Source organism: Scylla paramamosain, chromosome 19, assembly GCF_035594125.1.
Source record: "Scylla paramamosain isolate STU-SP2022 chromosome 19, ASM3559412v1, whole genome shotgun sequence".
Classification (NCBI taxonomy): Eukaryota; Metazoa; Arthropoda; class Malacostraca; order Decapoda; family Portunidae; genus Scylla; species Scylla paramamosain.
In genome coordinates, this window is record NC_087169.1 from 11465899 (window position 1) to 11492661 (window position 26763).

The 26763-nt window shown below is 39.3% G+C and overlaps 3 protein-coding genes across 6 annotated transcripts in view; all 3 read left to right on the forward strand.

Moving 5' to 3' along the window:
* The first annotated feature begins 347 nt into the window (after window positions 1-347).
* On the forward strand, window positions 348-956 carry LOC135109478 (uncharacterized). Its single transcript, XM_064020857.1, has one exon. It carries the CDS (start codon window positions 348-350, stop codon window positions 954-956), a length of 609 nt encoding a protein of 202 aa, XP_063876927.1.
* A 4960-nt stretch (window positions 957-5916) lies between these two features.
* LOC135109630 (UDP-glucose:glycoprotein glucosyltransferase 1-like) overlaps window positions 5917-26763 on the forward strand; it is a 71282-nt gene continuing 50435 nt past the window's right edge. For 2 of the 4 annotated variants that reach the window (XM_064021070.1, XM_064021074.1), the window contains exons 1-5: window positions 5917-6073; window positions 19597-19839; window positions 21204-21508; window positions 21935-22051; window positions 23443-23612. In XM_064021070.1, the coding sequence (XP_063877140.1) occupies window positions 19608-19839; window positions 21204-21508; window positions 21935-22051; window positions 23443-23612 (824 nt within the window). In that variant the 5' untranslated portion in view covers window positions 5917-6073; window positions 19597-19607. Of the gene's footprint in view, window positions 6165-6244; window positions 6402-19596; window positions 19840-21203; window positions 21509-21934; window positions 22052-23442; window positions 23613-26763 lie in introns of those variants that run through there. The other 2 variants (XM_064021071.1, XM_064021072.1) reach the window with 2 other exon arrangements.
* On the forward strand, window positions 6610-16537 carry LOC135109479 (uncharacterized). The gene is made up of 2 exons (XM_064020858.1): window positions 6610-13909; window positions 13955-16537. The coding sequence occupies exons 1-2, from the start codon at window positions 13192-13194 to the stop codon at window positions 14077-14079; spliced, it is 843 nt and encodes a 280-aa protein (XP_063876928.1). The 5' UTR covers window positions 6610-13191; the 3' UTR covers window positions 14080-16537.

The following is a 26763-nucleotide window of genomic DNA, read 5'->3' on the forward strand; positions in this document are numbered from 1 at the left end:
TCTAACAAAGTGGGTTAGTAACCATAAGGACATAATACAATCCGTCCCAGCGGAAGAGAGACACACAGGAATAAAGAAGGTAGATCTAATTAAGGACGCACTTCTTACACAACGGGCCTGGGAATGTTGTGGGATCTGGAAAAGGATCACCTGGCTGTGAGAGTTGAAGTGTAGCAAAACCCAATGACAGTTCCGTGTATGACCCTCTTGGTCTAGTCAGTCTTGTAACGATAAAGGCGAAGATGATTTTCCAGGACGAGTGCTGACGAAAGGAAGGATGGGATGCTCCCCTCCTGGCAAGTCACTGCAGATCCTGGTTGACTTGGCTGGAGGAGTTGCCAAGACTGATGGCCTTTCAAGTTCCCCGATGTTACAAGCGAGAGGAGATGGGGGACGTTATATTATACCAACTACATCGCTTCAGCGATGCCTCTCAGAAGGCATGTGGAGCAGTGTCATATTTGCGCATGATAGGTGCAAAACGGGGAAAGCCACTGTTCTATAATGTATGGCAAAGCAAAGCCAGCTCCCTTGAAACAGCTCACCGCCGCAGTTCTCGCGGTAAACTTCATCGACAGCTAAAGAATAAGCTGGACACTCCGCTAGAAAAGTCAATATTCTGGACAGATAGCGTTATAGTGCTGCAATACATAAGGAACTCAGAGAAATGGTTTTGCATCTTCGTAGTGAACTGCATCATGTTGATCAAAGAGCGGACAATGTCAGAACAATGGAGATATGTGAACTCATCATTAAATCCAGCTGATAACGCTTCCAGAAGCTTATCTGCTGCAGAGATATCCGCAGATTGTCGATGGACGCAGGGACCATTGTTTCTATGGAAAGGGGAACACGAATGGCTGAGTCAGAGTAAGGATGGTCGCAACTGGCATCATGATCCAGAGTTCCTTAATGACAACCATCCAACAGAGCTCTGCATGCGGACGCCCCCCTGAAATACTGCAAAGTTTATGGAACCATTACTCTTCATAGTATTGCCTTCTTAAAGCAGTGGCCTGGATTAGAAGATTCATCCTTTGGCTGAAGCAAGGCCACGAAAATAATCGAATACAGCCGCCATGGCTCTAGGCACATGAGCTCAAACAGATCAAGATGGTGACATTAAGAGTTCTTCAGAGCACAGTGTATGGAGAGGATATGAACATTCTGAAGAGTCAAAGAAAACTACAAAGGAAGTACTCGATCTGTCGACTGGAACCCTTTATGGGTGAGGATGGATTAATCCACATGGGAGGACGGCTGGATCATGCACCGTTGCCTGCTACACATCCTCATACCGAGGGATCATCATATCACAAAACTGATTCTACGAGAGGTTACATACACTTTTCTGTGAGACAGAAGCCATTGTAAACAGCAGACCGTTAACGCCATTGTCAAACAACACATGTGATCTACAGGCACTGACTCCAATGCACCTGATACAACATGAGGATACTAATGACACCCTTACTGACAACAGTGAATCTCAAATGAGAGAAAATGCAATCACAATCTGTAGGTGATAGAGGCACACTCAGTATCTGGCTAACCTGTTCTGGAAACGCTGGCTTCATGAATACGTATTATTGCTTCGCCACCGAAAACGAGATCTGATTCTATGTCGGAATCTCAAACAGGGAGACCTCGTTATTGATACTGATGAAATTCTACCTCGGAAATTATGGAGGTTAGCGAGGATCATAGACACAAAGGTTAGACACGATGGCTCAGGACGACAGGCAACAATTCAAACTGACAAGGGACTGATCAAGCGTCCCTCTAACAAACTCTGTTTCTTGGAGCTCTCCAGTAACTAGACAGGTGGTTCTCAAACTCTGGGTCGCGACCCAAAGTTGGGTCGCGAGATCATTTTTGATGGGTCACAGGGACACAGGAACATTATCATGCTTTCAGTGTTTCAGTGTATTTCAGTTACTTTACTCTGGGTCACGAAGGAATGAAATGTTCCAAATAGGGTCGCTCATGAAAAAGTTTGAGAACCACTGGACTAGACGGATGCAATACCTGAAAGTGAGGAGGCCCATTCCTTCCTGCATGTTGTGTCCAGAAATATTTCCCCTGTGCCTTGGAGGCACGTGAAGGCAGACTCACGTGCCGACACCACAGCAATGTTGGTCAAGACTGCGCAAAAGGAAGGAGTGTTACCACTTGCGGGGAAGGGGAGGAAGTGAAGAAATGAAGATGAAGGGAGGAAGTGAAGGACTAAAGATGAGAAGGTAGAGGAGAAGGTGGGAGAGTGAGTCGTGAGAGTGGAGATAGTGATGTTTACACTAAATGATGCAGACCTATGGGATAGGGCCATAATGGACCCTTGTGATGGTCGGGTGTTGTGGTGCTCGCGACACTCCTAATGGCAGAAGGGTGATCACCACCATCACACACAGATCTGCGTTCTACACCTGTCGCCCACGCTTGTTCACAAAGCCCCCATACGTAAGTGTACAATAGATTAAGTGTGCAGTAGATGGTGCAGTAGACAGGACGTAAAGACATTTGTAATGAGTAGCTGAAAATGATGATACAGACGTGACTGTACAACAAAACAATATTTTTATGGTATTGAACGTTTTATATGATTACAGGCTTGACCGGACTCAGAATAAACTGTACTGTGCGCGGCGTTGGGGTTCATTATACCTGTTACAACGAGCGGCGCCATCAGGCCTCCTCACATTAGAGAGGTGGACAGAATTGGGGTGAAAGAAAGAAGAAAGTCTTGTGTAACAAGGTCACAGGAGGAGCTGAGGCATACAGTTAGCAAGATCAGAAGAGCAATTGACATGAAAATAGCGGGAGATGCAACATTACGACGATGAGAGAGAGACAGAAGACAGTCAATTAGAGCAGAATTGATAAAACGAAAAACTTTTCATTCCACTCTGTCTAAAAGAGAGGTATGAGTGGAACCCCCCAGACATGTGAAGCATACTCCATACATGGACAGACAAGGCCCCTGTACAGTGTTAGCAGCTGGAAGGGTAAGAAAAACCGGCGGAGACAACTCAGAACACCTAACTTCACAGAAGTTGTTTTAGGTTGAGATGAGATGTGAAGTTTCCAGTTTAGATTATAAGTAAAGGATAGACCGAGAATGTTCAGTAGAAGAGGCGGACAGTTGAGTGTAATTGAAGAAGAGGGGATAGTTGCCTGGAAGGTTGTGTTTAGACAGATGGAGGAAATGAGTTTTTGAGGCAATGAACAATACTAAGTTTGCTCTGCCCCAATCAGAAATTTTAGAGAAATCAGAAGTCAGGCGTTCTTTGACTTCTCTGCGAGAAATGTTTTCTTCCTGATTGGTTGGACGTTTACGAAAAGACATTGAAAAGTGCAGAGTGGTATCATTATTGTAGGAGTGGATAGGACAAGAAGTTTGGCTTTTAAGATCATTGATGAATATTAAGAACAGACAGTTCTGTGACAGAACAGAACCTTGAGGAACACCAATGTTAATAGATTTAGGAGAAGAACAGTAGCATTAGAACGGTCAGAAAGGAAACTTGAGATGTACTTACAGAGAGAAGGATAGAAGCTGTAGGAGGATAGTTTGGAAATCCAAGCTTTGTTCCAGACTCTACTAAGGCAACAGCAAAAAGTTTCACCAAAATCTCTAAAAGAGTATGATCAAGACACAGTAAGGAAAGCCAGGAGGTCACCAGCAGAGCGGCCTTGGCGAAACCCATACTGCCAGTCAAATAGGTCGTGAAGTGATAGATGTTTAAGAATCTTCCTGTTGAGGATAGATTCAAAAACTTCAGAGAAGCAGGAAGTTAAAGCAATAAGACGGTAGTTTGAGAGATTAGAACGGTCACCCTGAATGTAGATAAATTTCCAGCAAGAAGGAAAGGTAGATGTTCATAGACGGAATTAAAAGAGTTTGACTAGGCAAGGTACAAGCACAGAGGCACAGTTTTGGAGAACAATAGGAGGGACCCCATCAGGACCATAAGCCTTTGGAGGGTTTAGACCAACGAGGGCATGGAAAACATCAGTCAAGGATTTTAATGGGTAGTATGAAGTAATCAGAGGGTAGAGGAGAGGGAGGAACAATCCCTGAATCATTCAAGATAGTGTTTTTGGCAAAGGTTTGAGTGAAGATTTCAGCTTTAGAAATAGATGAGATAGCAATGGTGCCATCAGGTTGAAATAAAGGAGGGAAAGATGAAGAAGCAAAGTTATTGAAGATGTTTTTGGGGAGGTGTCATAAGTCACGAGGGTAGTTAGAACTTGAAAGATTTTGACACTTTCTATTAAAGAAAAACAGACACTTGTTTAAGTCATGCTGATACATGTTGGTCCGGTTGGACAAGGCCTCTGTTAACTTGCACTATACAGCAAATGAACGGGCCAGGCTTGATACTTTTACATTTTATATGTATATGCACATATATAAACCTTATTTTTCAGTATGATATAGAAATAAATTTTGATATGTAAAATACTAAATAAAAAAATAAAAAAAAACAGGTTTTTTTCTTTGGGGGGGGAGCCATTATGTCAACCCTGGGTAGAGGAGAACTATGCCGTTTCGATAAATTTCACCTATGACATCAATTATGTGGGGATATATTCTGAATTTCTTCATACATTCTATGAGGGATTTTCTTTGCACACTGTCAAAAGCTTTTTTTTGAAGTCTATAGCAATGGTCACTAGTCTTTTTTTTTTTTCATCTTAAAAGATTTTTCGATGTGATAGTTAAGTAAGATTAGGTTGTCTTCTATGTGTCTCTTCTTTGTGAATCCTGCTTGCAATTCATAATCTTGTTTGTGTGCATGTTGTCTTCTATTTTGGTTCTCAGTATTGCCAAGAATATTTTGTATGAAGTGTTTAGGAGAGCAATGGGACGTAGGTCACTCACTGTTATTTTTTTTTTTTTTTTTTTAGTTATGACTGTCTTGGACACCTTCCAGTTCTGTGGTATTTGTTTTTTCTGTAAGAACATTGTTGAAGCACGTCCTTATGGTGTTTACAAAGATTGTTCTGTCTGCTAGTATTTTGAAGAGTTCTCTTTACATGTCTGGTCCAGCAGCCCTATTGTTGGTATATATATATATATATATATATATATATATATATATATATATATATATATATATATATATATATATATATATATATATATATATATATATATATATATATATATGATAAATAGATATAAATAGACAGATAGATAGATAGATAGATTTAAAGGCCTGTAGAATTTGTTTTGGAGGTCTGGGAGTTTCATGTTGCTGATACTGGATGAGGTATCTGATTTTATGGTTGATAAGTGTTCCGATAAGTGTCTATGTAAGTTTAAGAGTCTGCCCTTGTATTGTCATGTGTATATTACTCGGGTCATGTAGCATGAAGTCTATAACATAAGCTTCTCTATTCTCTTGGTTCCATATCTCTTTTATGTAGCGTTATAATTGTCATACAGGGTTATTTCTTTGTTTATATTTTCTTGTCCCCTCACGTAGTTTATTTGTTTCCATAACTGCATGTTTGAATTTTTTGTGATTTCTAATCTTGTCAGTGATTATTATCTCATGTTTGTGTGTTGCCTCCTTTATTTCTTTAACTCTGAACTTTTGAGAAAAGTATAGTTGTTTTAGTCTCTCTTTCTCCTCAAGGTTTGTTGCTCTTCTGGCCAGTCTGTTGTATTCTTTTTTTTTTTTTTTTTTTTACATTTCTTATGCTGCTTATGATCCATAATGGTTCCGATTGTACCGTAGAATCAGCTGATTACTTGTACACGGCGATCCCTGATTGGCGGGAAGTACGGCTATAGATAAAAGAATATTTTGAAAAGTAAAATAAAAGAGCATCACATATCTCTCCAAATCAACTTGTATAAGGAATCTAGTTTTTTCAAATAAAATTTAAAATCTACAACACACTCCAGCTGTAGAATCAGGCACAGGTATCTTTGTATTTATACCCATGTGTTGTTTACTAACGGAGCCGCCGATTTCGTGGCTCTAAGCCTTCCTCCTTCAGGCAGTGCATCACCAGCGGGGCCAGATTCGAGCAGGAGGAGACGTGAGGAGCCCCGTGTGTGGAGGTATTGTCTGGGTGTGGGAGAGGCACGGAGAGGTGTACGGCGACACGAGGGTGACGGTGGCTGAGGTGCCAAGTCAGCTGTCAGGGTGGTGGTGAGTGCCTGGTGAAGTAATGCATAATTTGGGTTCGGTTATGGAAAGACATGTGTAGGGTTGTGATGGTAGTGATTCAGAAGTTTCATATAATAGTAGTGGTGTGGTGATGGAGTGATGCAATAATGAATTGCTGTTTACTAAAATAATGTTGATGAAAGTCTTGTGGTGAGGGAGTGATCCAATAATGAACTGCTGTTTACGAAAATAATGTTGATAAAAGGCCTAAGTGTAAAGGTAAGTATATACTTTAAATTGTAAGATGAAATATTTCTTTCAGCACCCTTCGCAATGATATATATATATATATATATATATATATATATATATATATATATATATATATATATATATATATATATATATATATATATATATATAATATCGGTAAAATTGCAGTTTAACACAGTACACCCTATCTTGCTTTTCTCTTCCCCTATTCCCAACAACCTTGGGGACCTTGTGGGAAAGTGGGTTTTTTGGGTGAGGAAATCCAAAATGAGTAATTTTTGACATTTTTGAAAAGTCTAAGGATGAGAAACGGCATATTTTGAAAACGGGAAATTTCTAGGCTATCCTAACCAACCAAACCAGGGGGAGCTTCACCTATCCCCTGGATCCCTGGTTTAAGGTCACTAACCTAACCTAACAATACTGGTATTTGTTAATGTTAACAATAATGCCATGTTACTTTGCCTTTGAAAACTGACATGATGATATAGTATACTTAATGTAGTGTACGTCTGTAAAAGATTTAGACAGCGCCCTCATAAAGTAAACTCACAAATCCACATTGAAAACAGAGGTGTCTCCCAGAGCCAATGGGAAGTTTTCGGAACTAAACCGCTAGATGTCGTTGCTGCTCATCTAACTGTAGGAAAGAGAGCTAAGATATTGTTGTAGTAAATCTCAGGTGCATAAAGATGCATAGAACATTGGTTATCATGATACTATTGAAATGATGTATTGACTTTTCAATATCTGGTATGGATAATATTGAGAGAATGTAGTCAAATTAATTATTTTTTGTGTGATTATCAAGTAAACTGTTAGCATTATCTTAAATAAAGCATATTACAAGTATAAAAACTATTGATTTGGACAACAAAAAAATATAAAATCACACAGTACTATATAGTATGACACAACCTACTCAGTAACATCATGATATATGGCTCTAGTTCTTTTTTTTTTGTGGGGATTTTAGCATCCCTCTCACGAAGTGAGCAACAAGGCAAAGTAATCGAGAACCAAAGCAAACATCTCTCAGGCGATCCTTGAGTGATGGGAGAGGAGTACAGGAAACTTTTTCACCAGTTTTGTAATGATGCCATTGTGTTGTGTCCCTCAATGTGCCATTCAATGTGGGGGGCCACCAATTCCCACAAGAAGCTGGAATGAGGAAACTGTGGGAAGTTGCTATAAAGAGGGACAAGTGGAGCATTACTATCACCAGGACACTTGAGTTGCCATTTTTTTTTTTTTATTAAAATTGCCATTTCCATAAACTAGGAAGGAGATCTATGTAATCTGGACTTTTGACTGTCACAGACATGTTGCCTTTATGTTTACTGTCATTTAGATTAAGACTTTTCCAATCAAGAGTGTATTCATTTGGAAATTTTAAGATGACCAAATAAATCTAAATGACGATTCACTAGAAAATCAACTTATATACATTTGTTCATGAAAAGAGTTTGATTTTACTTGTGTTACTACTTAGAAGGGATTACGTAGAAAAATATGTTATATAAGCCCATTGCATCTTCATGTAAATAGAATAACACTGTAGGTATATCTGATATTGCTTGTATGTGAGAGAAGAGTTTGTGTCTGTGCTGCCACCTGGTGACAACCACTAATTCTGAAAACTCCCCATTCCACAATTTGTGTGTAAAGTACAGCTTCTTCCACACACTGAACCCTGGAATCTTACTATACCCTTTAGGAAGTAGTTCATATGTGAGTGAAATATATAAAAAGTTTTTTTTGTCCATACATAAGCTCAGCTTGTTCATTGTATTGAAACTATGAATGATAAGCATTTTATTATGAGGCACATTTTATTTGCAAGATATATGAGGGACACTACAAGGGTATTATTCTGTGCTGCCCCATGAGGGAGGGTGTCACGGTGCCATGTGGCCCATGCCAGTTAGATTCCAGCCATCATCATAGAAATTTTGGAAGATTATGATCTACATTTCTTGTTATGCCTTTGAAAAATGGTAGCTTTTATCTTCACAGCCTAGAGGTTTGGCACTATTTCCTCTCTTAGTGAATGTCAATGTACCGTATTTCTTAGTATGTGACAATTTCAGATGCTGGCTGTGAGGAATAGCGTGTGGCTGCTGTGGTACATACTGGTTAGGTTAGGTGATGCCAAGTTTGGTTAATGTCCTTAACGGGGAGTACAGGGCAGACGTGGGCATGATTATGATTACTAATCAGAAAAATCATAATCCTTGGCTCTGATTACATAATCATAATCAAATCTTAATTAAAAAGTAGATAACTCATGTAATCATAAGCAAATCATAATCATATTTTTCTTGGTAATAATCAGTGATTAAGATTTGATTATTGTGATTACTTCTTTATAATTTCCATGAAGCACTTAGCTTTCAAGTCCAAGTATGTTTTGAAAGCTTAGCACCATCTCATGTTTTTACTTGCTTGTCTCCCATGATATACAAGTATCAGTCAAATGCATACAAAACCTACACGTGTTTCAGCAGACTTGAAATGCAGTACTGGTAAGAAAAGATCACTAGGCTGGTATGGGAGTGCACAGCCTCAGGGTTACATATGAAACATGTCTGTAATCACTGTAATGTGTGTATCAATCATGAAACTGTCTATCATTGTGTGTGAGTGACTATGTGTGTGTGTGTTGTAGTACTGTATTACCCAACACGTTTGTACATGCATATGCTGCTGGCTACATAAGGCAAACAACACATTTGTACATGTACACATTGCTGCCTTATTTAAGGTAGACAGCTGATAGACTCATCACTCCACTCCACTCCTCAACAAGTTCATATCTAGATCATCATGGCAAAACCAGTACTGGATCATTTTCATGGCAGCTTCAAGCCAGATCCTATTACTCAAGTGAAACTGAAATGCAAGCACTTTGACAAGGTTGTTAGTGATAACATTTGACTTCTAATTTCCATACTCACATGAAGGTGAGGTAACATGTAATTGAATCTTGTCATCACCTTCATAACAAACTACCCACACTGCAGAAAAGATTTGTGCCACATTCACCAAAATCATCACTAGCTTTAACCTAGAAACAAAGATTTTGACAATTGTAACCGACAGTGCCAACAATATGCTTAAACCATTTGTGACACTTCCCAGTCTGGACAATGTGGACAGTAATCAAGACAGTGAAAGCAAAGAGGAGAATGACTACCTTTGACATTCCTGATAACAATGGAAAGTTCCTTAAGTTATTGCCTGGGAATGTCAGATGTTTTGTTCATACTTCACAATTTTTTTTTTTTTTTTATGTAGGAAGGACACTGGCCAAGGGCAACAAAAATCTAATAAAAAAAAATGCCCACTGAATTGCCAATCCCATAAAAGGGTCAAAGCAGTAGTCAAAAATTGATGAATAAGTGTCTTGAAACCTCCCTCTTGAAGGAATTCAAGTCATAGGAAGGTGGAAATACAGAAGCAGGCAGGGAGTTCCAGAGTTTACCAGAGAAAGGGATGAATGATTCAGAATACTGGTTAACTCTTGCATTAGAGAGATGGACAGCATAGGGGTGAGAGAAAGAAGAAAGTCTTGTGCAGCGAGGCTGTGGGAGGAGGGGAGGCATGCAGTTAGTAAGATCAGAAGATCAGTTAGCATGAAAATAACAGTAGAAGACAGCTAGAGATGCAACATTGCGATGGTGAGAGAGAGGCTGAAGACAGTCAGTTAGAGGAGAAGAGTTGATGAGACGAAAAGCATTTGATTCCACCCTGTCTAGAAGAGCACTATGAATGGAACCGCCCCCAGACATGTGAAGCATACTCCATACATGGACGGATAAGGTCCTTGTACAGAGTTAGCAGCTGGGGGGGGTGAGAAAAACTGGCAGAGACGTCTTAGAACGCCTAACTTCATAGAAGCTGTTTTAGCTAGAGATGAGATGTGAAGTTTCCAGTTCAGCTTATAAGTAAAGGACAGACCAAGGATGTTCAGTGTAGAAGAGGGGGACAGTTGAGTGTCATTGAAGAAGAGGGGATAGTTGTCTGGAAGGTTGTGTCGAGTTGATAGATGGAGGAATTGAGTTTTTGAGGCATTGAACAATACCAAGTTTGCTCTGCCCCAATCAGAAATTTTAGAAAGATCAGAAGTCAAGTGTTTTGTGGCTTCCATGCGTGAAATGTTTACCTCCTGAAGGGTTGGACGTCTATGAAAAGACGTGGAAAAGTGCAGGGTGGTATCATCAGCGTAGGAGTGGATAGGACAAGAAGTTTGGTTTAGAAGATCATTAATGAATAAGAAGAAGAGAGTGGGTAACAGGACAGAACCCTGAGGAACACCACTCTTAATAGATTTAGGAAAAGAACAGTGACCGTCTACCACAGCAGCAATAGAACGGTCAGAAAGGAAACTTGAGATGAAGTTACAGAGAGAAGGATAGAAGCCGTAGGAGGGTAGTTTGGAAATAAAAGCTTTGTGCCAGACTCTATCAAAAGCTTTTGATATGTCCAAGGCAACAGCAAAGGTTTCACCAAAATCTCTAAAAGAGGATGACCAAGACTCAGTAAGGAAAGCCAGAAGATCACCAGTAGAGCGGCCTTGACGGAACCCATACTGGCGAGCAGATAGAAGGTTGTGAAGTGATAGATGTTTAAGAATCTTTCTGTTGAAGATAGATCCAAAAACTTTAGATAGGCAGGAAATTAAAGCAATAGGATGGTAGTTTGAGGGATTAGAACAGTCACCCTTTTTAGGTACAGGTTGAATGTAGGCAAACTTACAGCAAGAAGGAAAGGTAGATGTTGACAGACAGAGCTGAAAGAGTTTTACTAGGCAAGGTGCAAGCACTGAGGCACAGTTTCGGAGAACAATAGGAGGGACCCCATCAGGTCCATAAGCCTTCCAAGGGTTTAGGCCAGTGAGGGCATGGAAAACATCATTGCGAAGAATTTTAATACAGTCGTACCTCGGTACTCGACCGCCTCTATACTCGACCAAATTGGTGCTCGACCAAAAAATTCGAGTAGAAAATGCATCGGACCTCGAACAGATTTTCGGTACTCGACTAGCCGAGTCGACCCGAACGCGCTCCTCGGCCCTTCTCGGCCCTTCTCGGCCAGCGGGTAAGCATCAGTTCGACTCAGACCGCCAGCGGAGTAAGACGTACGCAGTTTGTTCGAGTATTTCTTCCCAGATTTAAACTTTTTCGTGTTGCTCTAGCCCTTAATAATGGGTCCAAAGAAAGACAGTGATAAGGGGAAGGCAAAGAGGAAAACAGTGAGGACCACTAAGGCAGAAGCAACTGACAATGGACAGGTTCCTTCTTAAAGAAAAGAGGAAGGCTACTGCCCAGCCAGATTCACCTCCACGGAAGAGAGAGAGAAGGGAGAAAACCCCTGAAGGCGCGTTACCTAGCGTCATCATTATTTATCTTTATCATGTACTGCTTGTGCACATTTACGTTTTATTGTTGTTTAGATACACGTTCTTATAATATTTTAGGTATTTTTCTTAATGGTAAGAACGGATTAAAATACTTTCCATTATTTCTTATGGGAAAATTGGTTTCGGTGTTCGAACAAATCGGTGCTCGACCACCACCTCAGAACGGATTATGGTCGAGTACCGAGGTACGTCTGTAGGTGGCATGAAGTAGCCCAGAATCGTCCAAGGTAGAGTTTTTAGCAAAGGTTTGAGTGAAGAGTTCAGCTTTAGAAATAGATGTGATAGCAATGGTGCCATCTGGTTGAAATAAAGGAGGGAAGGAAGAAGAAGCAAAGTTATTGGAGATATTTTTGGCTAGATGCCAGAAGTCACAAGGGGAGTTGGATCTTGAAGGGTTTTGACACTTTCTGTTAATGAAGGAGTTTTCGGCTAGTTGGAGAACAGACTTGGCATGGTTCCGGGCAGAAATATAAAGTGCATGAGATTCTGGTGATGGAAGGCTTAAGTACCTTTTGTGGGCCACCTCTCTATCATGTATAGCACGAGAACAAGCTGTGTTAAACCAAGGTTTAGAAGGTTTAGGACAAGAAAAAGAGGGAGGAGTGTACGCCTCCATGCCAGACACTATCACCTCTGTTATGCACTCAGCACACAAAGACAGGTCTCTGACACAGAAGCAGTAGTCATTCCAAGGAAAATCAGCAAAATACCTCCTCAGGTCCCCCAACTAGCAGAGGCAAAACGCCAGAAGCACCTTCGCTTAGGGGGATCCTGAGGAGGGATTGGAGTGATAGGACAAGATACAAATATGAGATTGTGATTGGAGGAGCCCAACAGAGAAGAAAGGGTGACAGCATAAGCAGAAGGATTAGAGGTCAGGAAAAGGTCAAGAATGTTAGGCGTATCTCCAAGACAGTCAGGAATACAAGTAGGGTGTTCACCAATTGCTCTAGGTCGTGGAGGATAGCAAAGTTGAAGGCTAGTTCACCAGGATGGTCAGTGAAGGGAGAGGAAAGCCAAAGTTGGTGGTGAACATTGAAGTCTCCCAGAATGGAGATCTCTGCAAAGAGGGTCAGAATGTGCTCCACTTTGGAAGCTGAATAGTCAAAGAATTTCTTATAGTCAGAGGAGTTAGGTGAGAGGTATACAGCACAGATAAATTTAGTTTGAGAGTGACTCTGTAGTCGTAGCCAGATGGTGGAAAACTCGGAAGATTCAAGAGGGTGGGCACAAGAGCAGGTTAAGTCATTGCGCACATAAAAGCAGCATCCAGCTTTGGATCGAAAATGAGGATAGAGAAAGTAGGAGGGAACAGAAAAGGGGCTACTGTCAGTTGCCTCAGACACCTGAGTTTCAGTGAGGAAAAGGTGAAAGATGGGCTCAAAGAAGCAGGGCCTGTATGAGGAGTCATTGGAAAAAGCCTCACGTCTAGTATCACACATTCGTCATTCACCACTGGCATCTGACATTCTTGAAGGGGAATGCAGACCTCAGGCCAAAAATGCAACCCGATGGAACAGCAGTAATAAGATGCTTCACTCCCTTCTGAATATTGATCCAGAAAAGCTTGATCAGTTAAACTGTCCAGTAAAGCTAACCAAATATGAACTTAATCTCATCAAGGAAATAACAGGCATCTTGATACCATTTGAAGTAGCAACTCTAGAGTGTCAGGGAAAGAATGTTGTAACGTCAAGCAAAGTAATTTCATGCATTCATGGATTGAAAGCTGAGCTTGAACAACTGTCACAGAGATACAAGTCAAAGATGATTACTACTCTCAAAAGCTCAGTCAAGAAAAGATTGAAGATCTTTGAAGACATGGAGATATTTCAGCTGGCCTCTCTCCTAGATCCACGCTTTAAGATGGACTGGTGCTCACCAGAAGAAGTCATGTTCATGAAATCCCTACTGAAGTCTAAAGTAGATGAAATTATGCCTACTACCACTGAAGAAAAGGGTTCCCTTCAGGAAAATATGGAGGCCCCTTCAAAGAAGTGCAAGCTGTTCAGATCCATGACACCATCAGCATTAATGAGCTCTCCCCTCTGTACATTAACATCAACTTTATCACAAGTAGACTCCTACCTGAGTCAGCCATGAACAGAGGATGACAGTGATCCCCTTCTCTTCTGAGAACAGAATCACTCAACATTACCTCAACTAACTATACTGGCTCTCCGATATCTGTGTATCCCAGCATCATCAGCTCCAGTTGAGAGACTTTTCTCAATTGCTGGGAAAGTCTTTCATCCTGAATGATGCAGAATGATTGATGTTCACTTTGAGGAGTTGATGTTTATTAAGTGTAACCAACACATAGTAAATTAGACCTTACATGAGAAATAATCTAGCCTATAACAAGTCATGTGTATAACAAGTTCTATATTTTTCAAAGAGAAATACTTTATTTTCATTATTGCTGTGAAAGCCTGTGATCGTGATTTGAAATAAATTCATAGAAGTAATGTATTATGTACTGTAAAGCAAAAACAAGTAAAGCCTCTTACACACAATGTATGTTTTTAATACTATTAGTTAGTAAGTGATTTAAGCAGTTATATTACTGTGCTCAAATATGGAACAGTGCACCAAATAGATATAGTTTGTTACCTATTTAGGCATTGTACTTAATCATTGCTAATCATTATCTTTTTATAAATAATCACAGTGAAATGTGATTATAATCATAATCAAATCCTAATCATGTACAAAAAGAAAAAAATAATCATAATAAAAAGTAGCAAAACTAAAGCAATCATAATTTAATCACAATCAAAAAAGTATTCCAGACCAAAATCAAATCATAATAATTTTTTTATAATCATGCCCATGTCTGGTACAGGGGAGCAAAGTCCCCCCAGTTAGGTTAGATTAGATAATGCTAGGTTATGTTAGTGTTCTTAAGGGGGCTCCAGGGGGCAGCAAAGCCCCCCACCAGTTAGGTTCGAAATTTCCCCACTTGTCAAAGCATGGCATCCAATCCTTAAACTTTTTTTCATGAATGTCCAAATTTGCCCTAATTTGGCTTCCCCCCCATAAAACCTTGTTCTCCACGTTCAGCCAATAGGTGGGCTGTATTCTACAATGTGGGAGGGAAGAGCTTGATTTTGAATCAGTCTTGGGCGATGGCTTACTGCTGTGGCTGTGAGTGATATTTGGCTGCTGACAGATATTTCCATAACTAGGGAGATAGTGGAACAGGAGATAGATAGGCTAAAAAAGTTCAAGTCACCAGGACCTGATGAAATATATCCCAGAGTACTTAAGGAATGTAAAGAGATTATTAGTGAGCCGTTACTTTCTGTCTTTAGGAAATCACTGGAGTCAGGTGAGGTACCAGTAATGTGGAGGCAGGCTAATGTAGTACCCATCTTTAAGAAAGGAGATAAAACTTTAGCGTCTAATTATAGACCTGTCAGCTTAACTTCAGTTGTAGATAAAATGTTAGAGTCAATAATAGCGAGGAACATTAGGGAACATTTAGACAAACGTAACTTGATAAATCAGTCACAGCATGGCTTCACGAAGGGGAAGTCTTGCCTGACAAACTTGTTAAGTTTTTACAGTAAGGTGTACAGTAGATAATGGTGATAGTTATGATATCTTATATATGGACTTTAGTAAAGCATTTGACAAGGTACCCAATCAAAGGCTCCTGAGAAAGGTTAGGGCACACGGGATAGATGGGAAGGTGTTAGGCTGGATAGGGTCATGGCTTGATAACAGGTGACAGAGAGTGGTAATAAACGGCTCGAAATCCGAGTGGGGTCATGTAATTAGTGGGGTGCCACAGGGATCAGTATTAGGGCCATTGTTATTTCTAATATATATCAATGACTTGGATAGTGGAATTAGTGATGTTAGTAAATTTGTAGATGACACAAAGATAGGTAGATTAATTAGGTCAGAATTGGATGCCATCGCCTTGCAGGCAGACTTAGATAGAATGAATGAATGGACGGATAGATGGCAAATGCAATTTAATATCAATAAATGCAAAGTGCTTAGCGTAGGTAGAGGAAACCCACACAATAGGTACACATTAAACAACCAAACTCTGGTAGGTACAGGGTACGAGAAAGATTTAGGAGTTATAGTTAGCTCTGAACTCCGTCTAGGGAAACAATGCATAGAAGCCAGAAACAAGGCAAATAGGGTACTAGGATTCATTTTTAGGAGTGTTAAAAGTAGAAGGCCGGAAGTAATATTAAAGTTATACTTGGCGCTGGTCAGACCTCATCTAGACTACACTGTGCAGTTCTGGTCCCCACATTACAGGAAAGATATAGGTCTATTAGAATCAGTACAGAGGAGAATGACTAAAAGGATACAGGGGATAAGGAGTATTCCTTATGAGGCGAGGTTGAAGCTGTTAAATTTACATTCTCTAGAGAGACGTAGGTTAAGAGGGGACCTGATAGAAGTCTTTAAGTGGTATAAGGGTTATAACAAGGGAGATGTAAGCAAAATTCTTAGGATCAGCAACCAGGGTAGAACAAGAAATAACAGGTTCAAGCTTTAAAAATTTAGGTTTAGGAAGGAGATAGGAAAAAATTGGTTCTCAAATAGAGTGGTAGATGAGTGGAACGGACTCAGTAATCATGTTGTTAGTGCTAGGACACTAGAGAGCTTTAAGAGAAGATTAGACAAGTTTATGGATGGGGATAACAGATGGAAATAGGTAGGTGTGTTTCATACAGGGACTGCCACATGTAAGCCTGGTCACTTCTTGCAGCTTCCCTTATTTCTTATGTTCTTATGTTCTTATGAGTGCGATTACTTTGAGGCAATAAGGAAATCTCACAGTAATAACGAAGCTTAGCCACCTCCAATTCTTCCTACTGAGGACTCCAGTGATGAGGAAGTACAGGAGGACCAATAAGATAGGTTACGTTCAGTTGATTAGGTTAAGTTAGGTTTAGTTAGGTTAGGTTCATTTAGTTAGGTTGGAGGTTTAGTTAGGTTAGATTAGGTTAGATGTAGTTAGGTTAGATTGAGTGTAGTTAAGCTTTGTTTTTTTTTTGTGTCATGCATGAAGACAAAACTACATTTTTCTGGTATGTTTTGGTGTTTTTTGGATGAATCTCTGCTTGTTTTAATTGCAAGTCATTGGTTTATGTGTGTGTGGGATATTTAATAAAAAACATTGATTTGCAGCAGAAAGTTACAAAATTCATTTAGAGCACATCAAAATCTACCAGAAAAATATAGTTTCATCCAAAAATGTTAGACAGGTGCACTTATATAAATCTACCACATTACCTAACCTAACTTAAACTATCTGGTGGGACTTTGCCCTCCCTGTACCCTCCTTAAGGATTCTAGTGTAACCTAACCTAACTTAATATTACCTAATCTAATGAAACCTAACATTACCTAACCCAACCGAAACCATCCAGGAGGCTTCGTCTCCCCTCTGGATCCCCCTTATTGATACTGATCTATCCTAATATTCCACTAGCACACCACACTAACAAGAATTATTTGGAAGTACTCACAAAATTAAGATTTACAGATCCCTGAGTTTCCCACTATAGCACAGGCAAAAGTTGAGTAGACACAAATCCCAACCTGTGCATCTGTCTGAAGCCATGATGAAGGTAGAATTGACATGGCAAATCCCCTGCTACCTTTGATATCCCTCATGAAGGGTTCCACATAAACTAATTCCAAACTACACAGGCTATTTGAATTACTAGCACTACACACAGTACAAATGTCACACATAAAGCCTTTTCTGATTACTTTTTTTTTTTTTTTTTTTTTTTTGCAGGAGGGACACTGGCCAAGGGCAACAAAAATTCAATAAAAAATAAAAAAAAACCCACTGAAATGCCAGTCCCATTAAAGGGTCCAAACCAGTATTCTAAAATTGAAGGATTAGTCTTGAAACCTCCCTCTTGAAGGAATTCAAGTCATAGGAAGGTGGAAATACAGAAGCAGGCAGGGAATTCCAGAGTTTACCAGAGAAAGGGATGAATGATTGAGAATATTAGTTAACTCTTGCATTAGAGAGGTGGAAAGAAAAGAGGTGAGAGAAAGAAGAAAATCTTGCGCAGCGAGGCCGCTGGAGGAAGGGAGGTTTGCAGTTAGCAAAATCAGAAGAGCACTTACCATGAAAATAGCAGTAGAAGGCAGCTAGAGATGCAACATTGCAGCATTGAGAGAGAGGCTGATGACAGTCAGTTAGAGGAGAGGAGTTGATGAGATGAAAAGCTTTTGATTCCACCCTGTCTAGAAGAGCACTATGAGTGGAAACCCATGACATGTGAAGCATACTCCATACATGGATGGATAAGGCCCTTGTACAGAGTTAGCAGCTCGGGGGTGGTGAAAAAAAACTGGCAGAGATGTCGCAGAACATCTCCTAACTTCATAGAAGCTGTTTTAGCTAGAGATGAGATGTCAAGTTTCCAGTTCAGATTATAAAAAAAAAAGGACAGACTGAGGATGTTCAATGTAGAAGAGGGGGACAGTTGAATGTCATTGAAAAAGAAGGGATGGTTGTCTGGAAGGTTGTATTGAATTGATAGATGGAGGAATTAAGTTTTTGAGGCATTGAACAATACCAACTTTGATCTGCCCCAATCAGAAATTTAAGAAAGTTCAGAAGTCAGGTGTTCTGTGGTTTCCCTACATGAAATGTTTACTTCCTGAAGTGTTGGACGTCTATGGAAAGATGTGGAAAAGTGCAGGGTGGTATCATCAGCATAAGAGTGGATTGGACAAGAAGTTTGGTTTAAAAGATCCTTGATGAATAAGAGAGTGGGTGACAGAACCCTGAGGAACACCACTGTTAGTAGATTTAGGAGAACAGTGACCATCTATCACAGCAGCAATAGAACAGTCAGAAAGGAAACTTGAGATGAAGTTACAGAGAGAAGGATAAAAGCCGCAGGAGGGTAGTTTGTAAATCAAAGCTTTGTGCCAGACTCTATCAAAAGCTTTTGATATATCCAAGGCAACAGCAAAAGTTTCACCAAAATCTCTAAAAGAGGATGATCAAGACTCAGTAAGGAAAGCCAGAAGATCACCAGTAGAGTGGCCTTGATGAAACCCATACTGGTGATCAGATACAAGGTTTTGAAGTGATAGATGTTTAAGAATCTTCCTGTTGAAGATAGATTAAAAAAATTTAGGATAGGCAGGAAATTAAAGCAATAGGACAGTAGTTTCAGGGATTAGAATGGTCACCTTTTTTAAGAACAGGCTGAATGTAGGCAAACTTCCAGCAAGAAGGAAAGGTAGATGTTGACAGAGTTGCATCCATTACAACAAAAATATCATTTAATAATACAATGGTGAATAAAATGCCTGCTACATGACTTGTTATTGTGGTGACATAATGCAATTACCCTACCTGCATACTAACATAACACACACACACAGTACCAATTGAACCAGCACAGGATTGAGAGGAAGGACAAGAGCGAGGAAATCGAAAAATTTTGAAAATTTGTTTGCAAGTTGTTTTATGCACCACATGGTGTAACCAATAGAAATGTTCCAAATGATATCTACAACTCTAGTGTGATAGTAAGTGCTATGAGTGTATTGTGTTAACTGCACTAGAACCATAATATCTAATTGGCATCTGGGAAGAAAATTACTAAGATTGTTTCCAAAGTAGTATTCTTACCAAGCAAGCTTCCAAGATCCTGACAGCAAGCTCACTTTCAGAAAGTTGCACCTTACAGAAGCTCCAGTCATTAATAAAATTCTTGATTAATGAACTTATTTGGTTATTATCAAGTAACTTATCATTAACCTCTGCAGGATTCACGAAGATGAGAGGAGCAGCCTTTAGGGCCATAGTGGCCCTATTTACCCTAATTCTCCTCATCGGGGAAGTCAAGGGTCAAGCCAAGTCAAAGCCAATCACAACCCACCTCACTGCCAAATGGCCTGACTCACCCCTGTTACTAGAGACCTCCGAGTACATGGCAGAGGAGAGCTTGGCCACCTTCTGGGGGTTCGTGGAGGCCATAGCGGAGATGGATGCTAATGCCTACAGGAAAAGTAAGTCTTTGTATATAGTTGAGAAGAAAAGAAAGGAGGAAAGACAGTCAAGGCTTCTGTAATCAGCTAAAAAAAAGAAAAAAAAATCAACAATGCTGTATTTTCCACCATATAAGATGCATTTTTTTATTAAACAATATTATACCCCAATGGTTAGGTTTTGGCAGGGGTAGGTTATTGATACAAATAACACCCAAAACTCCTCCGTTTGACACAGCAGTTTCTAGAATGAAATATAAACACAGTCATCCTTCATTAACCACACTTTCAGTTTCCATGGTTTCATTTTTGTACAGATTCATGCCAGCCACCAATTCAAATCACTTCTGATAACTGAGAAGAGAGAGAGAGAAGATAGGCAACCTTTTAGTGTTTATCATTTTTTAATTGATAAAACTTTACCTAAAGTTTTGGGGGCTCAAGGGTGTTCTTAAGGGGGGGACACTAATTTTCCACTGATCTTCCTTATCCATGTGTGTGTCTGTTACCTAACCCCTGTGGATAATGAGAAATGACTGTGTTTATAAACTGTTAGATGATTATTACAAATAAAGATAATGTTAAAATATAAAATTAATGTGAAGTTTGTTACAGTATTGTGTTGATGTAGGTACGAGATGGCCATCGTCTAACTATACATGGTGAGAACGATAGACAGGTGATTCACCCTCATCTTGATGCATGGTTAAGCATAAACCTAAACCAGTTTTGTCCACTTCTAAGACAAGGAATCATATTTTTGTAACTTATGGGCACAGCAGTTTTTTTTTAAATGGACATTGCCATATAGCAACAAAATAAAAGGCCCTCTGAGTTGCCAGTCCCTAAAGAAAGGTCAAAAGGATCATCTAAAATTAGAGAATAAGTGTCTTGAAACCTCCCTCTCGAAAGAGTTCAATTCATAGGAGGAAGGAAATACAGAAGCAGGCAGGCTGGCTTACCAAGTGCCAGTTGGTGTATTGTTATTCTTTCTCTTCTTGCTGACCCAGTGACTTGATCAGTAACACCATTGCAAAGGAGAATGATAAGCACTTTTAATGCCACTTCCTTCATGATTCTAGATCATATATTAATGGAAATGTGACTTCAGAATAAGTAACTTTTTTTTCTTTAAAATTAGTTTTCTTAAGTTTTCCTGAATATATCTTGCCAAATTATAGGTAGATATTATACTCCAGTGCATCTTATATGGTAGAAAATATGATAATTCTATAGACATATGGGTGTTTGGTTGTGTTATCACATTATTTTCACTTTGATAGAATAAATAACGAATAATATGCCAGCATACCTCGTGACTGATAAATATAAGTCAGCATGATACAACAGCACACATTAATCATCACTTCCATCCATCCCTTCAGAGACAGACAAGGAGAAGTTTGAGGACACACTGACAACTGCCTCACACTTCCTGCTTCCCTCACAGCTGCGCATCCTCAAGTTTGCCCTGTCAGTGCGTGCATTCTCCCCAAAAATTGAAATGTTCCGCCAGATAGTCATAGACCGCAGCCTTCCAACCCCAGAGGAGTGTGGTGCTGTGGTGGATGTGGGTGGCCAGCTGGTCTGTGATGTGGCCAAGGTGAAGAAGTTGGTGGAGGAGGGAGGAGGGGATAAACCAGTGGTGTATGAAGTGGATCACCATTTTCCAGGCGGAGAGAATGCCAAGGTGCGTATTGAAATGTGATGCCTCTGTACAGGGAAGGTAGTATGTATAGGGATTTGCTTGTAATCATTTCTATAAATTATAAGTTCTTTAGTGACAAAAAGGCATGAATGATATAAACAGTAATGGGTTTCAAGTGACTGTACTAGATATGAGTTTTTTTTTTTTTTTTTAAGGATATCTGTATGTGTTAGCCACATGTTCCCTAAGACACTTTTCCCACCTGCCTTAAGTAATAACAAGTGTGAGGGAGAGTCATAACACCTGGAACATAAATAGAAAAGTTGAGAATTCATCTTTTTATGTCTGTATGTGTTAATTCTCTTAAAAATACAGTTGATATTTCTTTAAGTAGTAACAGATGGAAGAGAGTCTTATAAAGCTAACACTTGTTGCATGATTAGCATGAGTGATGTCTTGTCTGGACAGGTTGTGGCAGTGCTGTATGCAGAGTTAGGGTCGCCTGAGTTCCCAGCCTTCCACCAAGTGCTGAAGGAGCTAGCCATTGCTGGGAGAGTAGACTACATCCTCCGCCATAGAGTCCAAGTAAGCATTGTGTGGTGTTGATGTGTGTGTCATAATGTACTGTATTTGTGTTTTGTATCTTTCATCATTTCATATAACATCTATAATATCCCTTTTTTCTATTGATCTATCTCTGTGTACATTTTTTTCCTTCCCTTAGTTTGTAGTGTTTTCTTCTTTCTTTTCTGTTTGCAGTTTATGAATGTTAAGCATTAGTTTTATTGTTATATTTATTGATCTTACTATAGCATATATTTTTTTATCTACTACAGTGTATAGTGTTTTTACTCCTGGAAGAACGTTTGGGTGTTGGCCAAATAGGGGAATTCCCTATGAGCTGCATTGCCATGTCTCTACGGGACCAATTATCAGTTTAACACCCTGGTGGAAAGGACAGGCGACCATCTTACCCCTCTCTCTCTCTCTCTCTCTCTCTCTCTCTCTCTCTCTCTCTCTCTCTCTCTCTCTCTCTCTCTCTCTCTCTCTCTCTCTCTCTCTCTCTCTCTCTCTCTCAATATTGTATGATACTGTGTGAATAGTTTTTCTTTAATTTCTTTGTTCGTGGTAATTGTTTTGCATAATCTTGATTTGGGGCAGAGCAAATTGATCACACTGTCGTCTCACTCACATTAGTGCCTTCATCTGTTGGAGCTATTGCTGTGGAGAATGCAATGATAGGACCTCTATTGGCTCTTCTCTTCTAAAAATACTTACTCTTGTTGTAAATAAGTTATTTCTCCCAGCTGTGAAGAACACGCAAGCACTTGGGAGTTGCTTCCATCGTGGGAGTGTCCCTCGAGAGGCTGAGCCACCCCTCCTTCTGACCAGAGTCACCTGACCCTACTAATAAACACCCTGGGTGCTTGACCTAAATGACAATGCCACAAAGCTATGGTGTCAAATGTGATATTTATGTAAAATCCAGACTATTTATCATCTCAAAACCCAAACCATTCATAACACTGCATGGTTTGATGAGCTAAATAATCCATACTTAGTACTTGAATTTCAGTAAAAGGTAAAAAAGAAAGATATATCTAAAAGAAATTGTGTGATGTGGCAGAGTAGCTAATGGATCTTGGCCAATGCCTAAACGTTCTTTGGAGGATAAAAAGAATATGATGTGTTTGCAAACTGAATTAGTTCATGTTTCAGCAATGTAGTTATCATTACCACATATCATAAACCTCAATGCCAATTCTGAATAAGAAATTAGAGTTTCATATACAATAAGAACCAAACTATATTACATTAAAGCAAAATCAAACTAACATAATCAAATCAAACAAACCTTCAGATTAACTGAACTAAACAAAAATATAACCACATAAAAACACAGACCTTAACCAGATCAAACCTAATCTACCCTTAACACAAAAACACCATGAAGAGTCTATTTTACATGTCACCAGAGTCACTCCCCTCGTCGGGTGCGTCTTAGTGGCTATGGAGTGGAGCTGGCTATCAAGAGCACTGAGTATAAGGCACAGGATGACACCAAGGTGCAGGAGGAAGGCAGGGAGGTAGTGGAGGATGAGGAGGGCGAGGTGGAGGTGGAGGGATTCCTCTTCAACAAGCTAGAGTAAGTTGCTGGTAGAGAGATGTATACCACTGCTACTACTACTATATAAGAACATCGGAAAATAAGGAAAGCTGCAGGAAGCCATCTAGCCTACATGTAGCAATCCCTGCATGAAACTTATTGGGGCATTCACCTTGAGCTGAGTTGCCAGTGATAATCAGCTGTTTTAATGTAGGGATTGGTCAACATTCCCACAGTTCTCTGGAGATTCCCATTCTAAAACCATCTTTTGTGATGCATCTTCATTTACTGTACTTATATGCTACAAAACATTGTTCCTAAGTGTTTATGCTAGCAGTATCCTTGGGATCTGGTGATGCACACTTTACAGAACAGTTATTATAAACTAAATACTTGCAACTAGGCTCGAAGTCTTTTCACATTTATTTCTGCTGTATATTTAGTTTGAAACATTTTTTCACTGGTTTCTACAAGAACTAGTGTTTTTTTTTTTTTTTTTTTTTTTTTTTTTTTTTTCTTCTAACAAATCCCCAAAAGAGTTGAGCAAGTATTATTTGTGCTGTCAGGATATTGTGACATCTGAAACCATGCAGAGATGAAAGGACTGGTGGATATCAGACATGTCGATTTCTCCAAAGCATTCAGCAAACCGGAGGCAGGAGATACGAGTTTATAGAGGTGTTGTAAAACCCCTGTATACACATGTGCTTTGGTTGATTGCACGAACATATTATGAAAGAAGAACCAAGGTGTGAAAGGATGGGTTGTATTTCCAAAGAAGAAAGCAGCAACTCAGGGAAGACATTGGGAGACAATGTAAACAGACAAGCACCAACTCAGAGAAGACCTTGAGAGACATGATATCAGCAGACAATCTTGACCAGTGTCCTGCTAAGATTTAGCATCAAATCATGCTTGTCTCTTTCATATGTGTTAGGATTTATATACTGGTATGTTAACTGGATAAAATAAATGGATAAAGTAAGCTCATATAGAGAGGAAATCCCAAGGTGATGATACATCCCAAACACAAGATAATGTATGTAGTATTTAGCTCATTTTGCCATATTTCTTACTCTCTGCTTGATGATGGTTGCAAAAAATTTTCCTAGTATTTTATTAGCTGATTTGATGACAAATGACATGAAGATATTTTTCCGGCTGACCACCTTTTATGTGTAAAATTCCATCAGCTGGTGAATCTGGCAGTTTTTCCAGACCACAGTGAATGCCCCAATTATCCATGAATTTATCTAATCTTTTAAAGCTCTTTCATGACTCAACACTAACAATTTAATTAGTAAGATTGTTCCATTCATCTACCACTCTATTTGAGAACTATCATATTTGCTGGCATATTAGACACACCTCTGCATCAGATGCACCCATATTTTACAAGGATGTTTTGTGGAAAAAAATTTATTATATTTCATCATGAAGTTATGGAAAAAAAATTGTAGTATGTGTGTGTGTCTGTGTGTGTGTACCTAGTTTACCTAGTTGTACTATACAGGGCACAAGTCAAAGCTCATTTTGTCCTGTCTCCAAAACCATATTTATCCAGTTTCTCTTTAAACGTGTACACTGTTTGCCACAACCACCTCTTCCTTCAAATCATCCCAGATTTTGATAGTTCTATATGGGAAGCTGTATTTCTTGATGTTGCTTGAACATCCACTCTTTATTTTCTTCCCATGGCCCCTTGTCTGTCCCTCTCCCTCCTCCATCTGTGGTACCAAGTCATTTTTATCTTTTCTTTCTATATTGTTTACTAATTTGTACATTGTTATCAGATTTCCTCTTTCTCTTCTCTCTTGTAGTGTTGGTAATCTATTTCTTCAAGTCTTTCTTCATAGCTTAAGTCTTTCATTTCTGGTACCATCTTTGTTGCTATCCTCTGTATTCTTTCCAGTTTCTTTATATATTTTTTTTTTCTACTACTGCATATTCCAATTTAGGATGTATCATGCTTGTTATAATTTTCTTCATAATTTTTTACCTAAATAGTTAAATGCCACATTAATGTTTGTTAACAAGCTGTATGAAGAGCTGAATATCCCATTTATGTGCCTTTCAGATGATAGTGTGTTCTGAATCACTACTCCCAAATCTTTTTCTTCATTACTTTTCATTATTATATCTCCTCTCGTTTTGTACCTCCACAAAGGTCTCTTTTTCCAACGCATGGCATTTTCTGGCATCAAATTCTAGTTTTCATCTGTGGCTTCATGCATGTATCTTGTCAATATCCTTTTGTAATTCCTTTCCGTCATTTTCGTTCTTTATTATTTTCATTATTTTTGCGTCATCAGCAGACATGTTTATATAACTATTTAGATCCTCTGTCATATTATTTACATATATTTGAAACATAACAGGTGCCAACACAGATCCTTGGAGTACCCCACTCATCACTCTATTCCAACTTGAATTAGTGTCTCTGATACTGTTCTCACTTCCCTCCCTTGTAAATAATCTTCCATTCATCTCAGTGTTGCCCCCTTCAGTCCTCCATTCCCTAGCTTCCACATAAGACTTTTGTGGGGAACTCTATCAAATGCTTTTTTTGAGATCCAGGTATACTACATCAACCCATCCATCCCTCTCTTGTACTCCATCTATTACTCTCATATAGAAGCTCAGTAGATTTGTGACACAGTATCTCCCTTTCCTGAATCCAAATTGCTTTTCTGTAACTATCTTTTCATCTTCTAGATATTCCACCCATCTGCCTTTAATTACTATTTCACAAAGCTTGCTTACAATACTTGTTAGTGACACTGGTCTGTAATTTAATGGTTCCATTTAATTTTCCACCTGTGTATATTGGCACTATGTTAGCTCTTTTCCATTCCTTTGGTACTTTTCCTTCTCTCAATGAGCTGTTGATATTCCATATGGGTTCCTTCATTTGTTCTCTGCATTCTTTTAATACCCATCCATTTACTTGATCCGGTCCCATAGCTTATCTAACATCCAGCTCTTCCAGCAGTTTCTTGATTTCTTGTCTCTTTACTTGTATCTCCTGTATTCCCTCATTCTGTGATACCACTTTTGGTGCCACAAATTTGGTTTCCTTTGTAAACACAGATTGAAAACTCTCATTCATTAGTTCACTCATCTCCTCAGTAGTTTCATAAATTCTTCCTTCCTTTTTTAACTTCTTTATGCCATCTTTATGCCATCCTTA

Bases quoted from the DNA above. Each gene is read 5' to 3' on its own strand.
- LOC135109478 (XM_064020857.1), top strand. From the start codon at position 348: ATGGCCTTTCAAGTTCCCCGATGTTACAAGCGAGAGGAGATGGGGGAC.
- LOC135109479 (XM_064020858.1), top strand. From the start codon at position 13,192: ATGGGCTCAAAGAAGCAGGGCCTGTATGAGGAGTCATTGGAAAAAGCC. The intron at 13,910-13,954 runs GTCAGCCATGAA...TTCTCTTCTGAG, and splicing joins ACAAGTAGACTCCTACCTGA to AACAGAATCACTCAACATTA.